General features: G+C 39.5%; 1 protein-coding gene across 1 annotated transcript; it reads left to right on the forward strand.

Moving 5' to 3' along the window:
* Positions 1 to 431: 431 nt before the first annotated feature.
* On the forward strand, positions 432 to 6,403 carry cldn10e (claudin 10e; the record flags this gene model as incomplete). Its single annotated transcript, XM_081380461.1, has 5 exons — positions 432 to 663; positions 1,707 to 1,868; positions 1,947 to 2,028; positions 2,230 to 2,343; positions 6,070 to 6,403. The coding sequence occupies 5 exons, from the start codon at positions 432 to 434 to the stop codon at positions 6,401 to 6,403; spliced, it is 924 nt and encodes a 307-aa protein (XP_081236587.1).
* Positions 6,404 to 8,067: the final 1,664 nt, after the last annotated feature.

Raw genomic sequence — 8,067 nt, forward strand, 5'->3', positions numbered from 1 at the left:
CAATTAAGTGTGTGAAAACATTAAATTCAAGTGTACTTCTTTCTTTTCTTTTTTTTAACAAGGCCCCTGTGCTATGTTTCTAGAAATGAAGATAATGATGAATAAGGGGTTTAAAATGACTGTCCGCCTGCATGTAGTGCGTCCTCTTGTTTATGAAATATGAGCTGAAAACCGAGGTAAGCATTCTCTCTGTCCTCCATAAACTTACAAACAAGACCCTGGGAACATGGAGAGTCAAACATTCACATCAGCACAAAAAAGAGCAAGAGATCCTCATGAGGACACAGTTTTATGGATCACAGACTGACATGATAATGCAAATGACAGGCAAAGAGATGCTGGAAGCGACAAAGTGTTGAGGACTAAGAAAGGCTACAAAGTGTGAGGTAGGTCGATCAGATAGACGTCTTGGAGTGTGAACCAGAGCAAAGATGAAGATCCGTGCTATGCAGATCTGGGGATTCCTGTTAGCGGTACTGGGCTGGATCTTTGTCTCCTGCTCCATGGCCATGGAAGGCTGGAAGATCTCCTCTATCGGAGGGCAGGGTGGGAGCTCCATCATATCAGTGGGCTGGTACTGGTCCAGTCTGTGGAGGGCCTGCTTCACCGACTCCACTTCCACATCCAACTGCTACGACTTCCCTGTGCTGTGGTCCGTGGAAGGTATGGGCGTTATTAGAGTCTTTGAATCTACAGGGTGGGCCTCTTATATGGATACACCGTAATAACATGGGAATGGTTGGTGATATTAAAGTCCTGTTTGTGGCACATTAGTATATGTGAGGGGGCAAACTCCTCAAGATGGGTGGTGACCATGACATATACTAATGTGCCACAAACAGGACTTTAATATCACCAACCATTCCCATGTTATTACGGTGTATCCATATAAATGGCCCACCCTGTACATGTACAATTCTTTTAATTCTTATAATGAAAAAATAGACAAAATACATTAATTTAATGTACTCTGAAATCTCAGATAGATAGATACAGTGGTGGGCAAAAGTGATGTCCGGTCTAGGAAAATTAGTGAGTATTGTGATTTTAAAAGAGGATTGTAGTTGTGCTTGGAGTCAATTGTTTTATTTGTGATAATGAAATGAAACATGCTAAATTGTGCAGACATTATTTTTGGCCAGGCGGCCATAAAAATAAATTATGAACTCATGCAAAAACGAGAGAACCAATGAAACATAAGTAATTGATTATGTTCAACTTTTTCCTGTGAGCTTTTTTATTTTTTGATGCATTTTTTGGGGGGGATAGTAAAATAAAATCTGCAGCATTTTCTTTTCTTTTTTTTTTGGCCAAATAATTTTGTCAGATAAAAACCATAAACCAAATGTTTGGTTGCTCCTTCATATTTAAATATTTTTTAAATATATTGAATATTTTCCTCATATTTTGATGGTTTAATCAAACTTGTAGGGTCTTTAAAAACATCACTTTTTTTTGCCACTACGATGGATGGATGGATGGATGGATGGATGGATGGATGGATGGATGGATGGATGGATGGATGGATGGATGGATGGATGGATGGATGGATGGATGGATGGATGGATGGATGGATGGATGGATAGATAGATAGATAGATAGATAGATAGATAGATAGATAGATAGATAGATAGATAGATAGATAGATAGATAGATGGATAGATGGATAGATGGATAATAAGTTCTTTTGGATCTTGAATGTTCAGGTTACCTTCAGATCGTGAGGGCTCTGCTGATGTCCGGGATGGCTGTCGGAATGCTGGGATTTATCCTGAGTCTGGTAGGGATGGAATGCACTTACATTGGAGGAAAAGACAAGGAGAAGAACCGATCTGTGCTCACAGGAGGCATCTGTCATGTAACCAGCGGTAAATTTCTTTGTAAAATACAGCAGAACCATAGTAAATTAGGTTTACACATGTGTTTTACTGAGTCTGTTCTCTAAGGTATGCTGGCTGCCTCTGGTTATGCAGTTTACGCTCACAGTGTTTCTGCAGAGATTTTCAACCCTAGATTTGATGGATTGGTGTAAGTATATTAAACACCTGATCCTGTTTTATCTATCCTTGTGGTCTTATACTGTACGTTTCCTGAAATCACAATCAATCAGAATTAATTGTGCAAATATATATTTTTTTCAATATTTAATTTCCTGTTTTTTTTTTTTTTTTTTTTTTTTATTTCATTTATTTAATTAATGTATCATATTTAAATGTGGTAATATTTCAGATTTGACTTGGGAACTCCATTGTTCCTTGGATGGACAGGATGTGCTTTTCAGATCTCTGGAGGGATTTTCTTCCTAGTTTCAGTCCGCAAGGCCTGGTCTCAGACACACAGCAGGTAAGTGTTCAACTTCAGAATAATACAAAAAAAAAAAACTAATATTTTTAGACGTGCCAGTGTAAAGTGCAAACTATCTATATTTAACATAGAAAACTATAAATTGCTGCAACAAATAAGGGCTTTCTTGTGCAGCAAATTGGCAGTGCTAAAAATATAATGGTTTTTTTTTTCATGCATCATAAGAGGAGAATTTGAAGAATCTTCATGCATCAGCAACAAGGCCAACATCCAAGAACACAAAACAACACCCTTAAAGGGTTAACACTTTACACTTTACAGTCAAGGTACATGAATAATCATGTACTAATACCTGAATTAATACTTCAGCATGAACTCATGATTAGTGAAGATATGAATCAAGAACCAATGAAGAGCGATCCTTAACTACGACAGGAGTCATAATGATTCATGCATTAATAAAAGCAGCCTTAACTACATGTTAGTGCATGTTTGAGTTAATGCATTAATTGACATTTAGGGGTAAACTAAACCAATCAGACTCCTTAAGAATAAATAAGAAGTAGGCCTACTCTGACTTTGAATTAAACGTGATTTAATAGGCTACTCTCATAATTTCAACTGTTAAATCAAAATCTGCCATCTGCAGCTTTGTGACAAATATTTGGAATGGCACAGGATTATTTAGCCATAGGCTACATAGATCCGTCTAATTAAACATGGAAATCAAACTACCACTGATAAATTAAACTTGATCTTGACCATTTTCTGATTTCTGATAGAGTTTGTTTCTGGTGGGACACTCTATGCGTTCTCTGGTGTGTTAGTTGTGTTCCCACGGTAATAGACCTTATTCACAGCAGCGCCATCTTTGATTTATTTTTAGCGGGAATAAAAGCGAGACTGTGAGGGACAGACATCTCTTCAGTGGGTTGTACTGTTATTTAATGTGTTTTTGGATTGTTCTGCTGATGAAACACTGCTAAAATATATTTCAGAGAAATTTCAGTAGACAAAAAGCTCAACATGAGCTGTGGAAAATTATAAGTGATCTAAGAGGAGCTTTAAACAGCTTTTTACAGCGTATGCCATTGAAAACACGGTAAGTCTATCCCGGCACAGTCTTACTCTGAATAGCAGCTAGAGGTCTATACTGGCATTTTTATCTAATCAATGTGGACTGCTTTGGTAAACCAAATTAATAATTAAAGACATGTTTGCATGTTGTATTGGGATTTTTCAGGGAGTAATGAGCAGTGATTAACTGTATTTCTTGTCATTTAAATGTATATGCTTCGATTAGCATTAACGTTAGCTTATGGACGTGCCCTATTTTACATGTACTGTGCCTTGTGTGTCTTAACAGGTATGTTTGGGCTTTCTTTTGAGTCCATAAATGTTTAATGACATAAAATAAGTAAAAATTATTTTTATCTTTGTTTTTTGTACTGGTGGTTTAAAGGAATAAGGATGGCACTCTATGTGTATGTTTATTCACATTTTAGTTAATGATTTGTAAGTGCGTCACTGTGTCATGACTTTTCTTTGAGGGGCACATCGTTACTAACTCATTATTAACTACCCATACACTGACATCAGCTCATCTCCTGTAAATTCATTATTTTGTCATTAATTTACTTGGGGCACATCAGAATTAATTCACTGTTAACTACTTACTAAATTCAGCTAATGATTTATCATCGTAAACTTCCTATCAAATACACATACTAGTACAACAAGTATTCAGCCCAGTTAAGTGATGTTGTGCGGCTTTTCAAAAAGTCAGAGAGTTGAGGTACGGTATCGTCATGGCTTGTGTCTGCATGGACAGTGAACTGTACTGATACCAGCAAATGTTCCCCTGAACTTAGGCTTAGTGCATGTTTCCAGTTTGGTTCTTTTTTTTGGGAACCGATTCCTCAGAATGTTTGTAACCAAGCAGATCTTGCCCCCCATTGACTAACATAGTAACATAATATGGTAGTCAATGGGGGGCGAGATCTGCTTGGTTACAAACATTCTTCCAAATATCTTCCTTTGTGTACAGCAGAACAAAGAAATTTATACAGGTTTGGAACAACTTGAGGATGAGTAAATGATGACAGAATTTTCCTTTAATTCAGGTATTAGTACATGATTATTAATATACCTTTATTGTAAAGTGTTACCCCATAAAAGTATATTAAAGGGGGGGTGAAATGCTCATTTTCACTCAATCTCCTGTTAATCTTGAGTACCTATAGAGTAATATTGCATCCTTCATATCTCCAAAAAGTCTTTAGTTTTATTATATTTATAAAAGAAAGATAGGCTGTACCGAGTCTTTCCGGAAAAAAACAAGCGGCTGGGGGCGGGCCGTGTGGGCGAAGCTAAAGCTGTGCTAACGCGCCGACCTAACAACACACAGAGACATTTGTTCAACAGTTTTACTCACCGTCCGGTTCCAACGCACGACCGTGAACCTTTATCATTGTGACTGCTTGATCCTTAAGCATTAGACGATCTGCAAATCCGTCGATCTGGGCTTTGTTTATAAAACAATCATCGTCGAAATGCAGGGAACAAACAGTCTCACAACTCCGTTTATACTCAGGAAAACAAACTCCATCCACGGGTTCCTTAACGCTGGGTTCTTTGGGAATCTGTGCAGGGTTGTCTTGCCCTGGCAACCAAAAACACACTTCTTTGGCTACATTGACTTCCAAAAGCCGGGCAGGGCGCTTTGATGGCGAACTGCTTTCACTCTCTTGCTCTGGTCTACGAGTGCGCGCGCGCCCGCGATCTTACCGGAGAAGTGCCCTTAGAACCCATATAAGGAAATTCCGCCCCTATCTTACGTAAGACAGAGCCATACTCGAAAAAAACTTTCCGAAACTTGTGACAAACTGGAAGGAGTATTTTTGGAACAAAAATACTCCTTCAAACGTACAACTTAGTTTTTGAAACTTTGTCCATGTTTAGCATGGGAATCCAACTCTTTAACAGTGTAAAAAACTCAGTATGCATGAAATAGCATTTCACCCCCCCTTTAAAGATAGTCCATATGACCTGTGCGTAAGTATTCCAAAGCTATACGATACATTAACATGATGAAATGGACTAAATTTGCTCTTATATCTCAATTGCGTCCATCTTCAAATTAAAATAAAAAAATATTGCCTCACTCCATCATTTACGACATTTGTAACATTACCCAACTGAGGGCAGACTTTCTGTTAACATTGAACTGCCTTTTTTGTTTTTACAAAAAGTTATCATATTACTTTAAAAGTCTCATTCATTGATAATTGCACAGGGGAACTTCTCACGAAAGATTTCCACCTTACACATTCATACGCAAATTAATTTGTTCCTAACCTTGTTCTAATGTTAATGATTTTTGGTGTATTTTAAATGAGTGTCTGCGTTCCCAAGGACAGTCCTTTGCATAAAACACACCCAATAAGGGCTTTCCGCACACCCTTTCCTTTGTAGCCTTTCACTCTCAGCAAACATATGACGCTCTATAAAGACACCAAGCAAGATCCTCAAACAATGCCTACGTTTTTTTCATACATTTAAAATACTTTTTAGTACAAAAGCTGAATCATGATTTATTTGTGAAAACCTTTGTGCGCAGATTTCACGTAGAGTATAGGTCATTATGTAGAGTACTTTAATTGTTCATTTATGGTGGTTTGGTATGGCTTATTGTCATTGTATGGAAAGCTATGGGAAGATGACATTATTCCTTTAATATACTAATATTAAAATGTTTGTCCTCAGTGCACCAGCTCTCATCGTTCCTGTTGTGGAGAGCAATGTCTTACATTCTTCTCATGCAAATATTTCCATCATATCTGAACTCTCTACAAAATCCAACATATCAGCCATATCTGAGCTCTCCTCAAAGTCTGAAACATCACCTTCGTCAAATGTTCCATCAAATACCACCTCCAGAACTGGACATCCCTCAAGAGGCTCTGTCAGATCAGAAGTGTCACGGTCAGTGAGCTCCACACGGTCCTCAATGATCAGCAGATTACATTTAAACAGCAAGAAAGTGTCCTCACCATCTGGAGCCACTACACATCTCTTCAGCAAAAACTCTTACCTCTGAAACATTGTGCTTAGCCTTAGATTATTGGATCCGAAAAAACACTGGTTCAGGAAAAAACACATTGGAAATTACTTGTAACCAGTTAAAACGTCTCAGGCTACATATGCAACCCGGTCAACTGAGAAGGGGAATGAGACGCTGTGTCTTTAAAGGGAACAGCGTCAGTATGAATGGTGTCTGAAGCATGTGTACAAGCCAATATTCATTGGCAGTCTATGACGTCACACACAGAGCGCATGTGCGTATAAAATTATTTTGTTTGAAGGAGACGCGCAGGCAACCCTGAGGCATGGCAATGAGACGCAGCATCTCTATCCTCTTCTCAGGGAACCAGGTTGCATTCGAAACCTGAGACGTTTCCTTTCGAAGTGGAACTTCAATGCTGCGTCTTGTTGACGCTTTGGGCAACCAATACCAATTATGCTGAAAGAATGCCTGCCTCACTGAGCTGTGATTATGTACAAGCAGAATGGGCATAGCACTAAATGACTCTACGGGCCTAGGCCGGAGTCAAGAGCGCGTCAACCCCAAGGGCGCATCCTACGCGACTTGAATAGTGGCACCACTCCCCACAAATGCTCAGCCTAGAGCCCCAAGCAGAGCTGCGGGGGAATACACAACATCGCCTCTCTGGCATGCCTCTCAGGGAGCAGTCTACCAAAGGGAGCCTGCGAGGTCCTAAATACCACAGTAACCGGTACTATCAGACTGAAATACTGAGAAAAGCGCTGGACAAAGAGTGAACTGCTACTTGTTTTTCTAAAATGCAGTCCATCTCTACTCTGTCCCAGCTACCACCTTCAGTATTGCTACCCATCCCAGGAAGGGAACATATTCCTACCCAATTATGATTGTGGAGAGCGGCAAAGAAGAGAATAGGACGCATATGCAACCTACTTCAATTCTCCTTTACCAAGCTCATACACTGACTTGAGTAAAGGCATTTCCAAAACCTGCTATAGGCAGAGAATTCAAATGCCACACTGTAGTAGGTATGGCTGTATCCCCACCCTAAGGTGAGCGCATATCTCTACTTCAAATCCAACCATAGTTGGGGAGGGAGGTAAATGAAATGGAAGAATGCTTGCAAACTGCCTCCCATATTTTCATTTCGCTTGCCTCAACCCTAAGGAGGTATCAGTCTTAAGGGAGCGTTTAGCCTATATATAAAACTCCAATTAACAACCAGAGAGGGTGGAAACCAAGCAATCAGCCACAGGGAAGTATACAATTCTACTTTAGACCCTAACATATGGGAGAATAAGGAAGAGAGAAATGCCAAAGGTAATCTTTGCTCAAAGCCAATGACCAATGCTACTCTCAGCTTGGGGGGGCAGATGAAGGGGACAGGATGTCCTCAGACATATTTTCATCCTAACTAAAACAAAAAGTATGTTGAAAACACGGCTTTCAGCGTGTAATATAAAACAGGGGAGCAATTTCTGATTCCTGTTTTTCTTTGAACAAAATCTGTTTTCACAGTGTTTTTTTCATCGGTTGTTTTTCTGACCACTTTTTGTCGATCCCTTCCCTGAGGTCTTGACGACTCCTGGCCTCGCACCTCCTCTGCCCCTTTACTCCTCGGAGGGGTGGCTTGCCTTCTTACTCAGTCTCCAGTTATCCTACGACAGGTCAGGAGGGTTGGAGATTGAGGGAGATGAATT

The sequence above is a fragment of the Scardinius erythrophthalmus genome, assembly GCF_964197995.2.
Source record: "Scardinius erythrophthalmus genome assembly, chromosome: 12".
NCBI classification, from domain to species: domain Eukaryota; kingdom Metazoa; phylum Chordata; class Actinopteri; order Cypriniformes; family Leuciscidae; genus Scardinius; species Scardinius erythrophthalmus.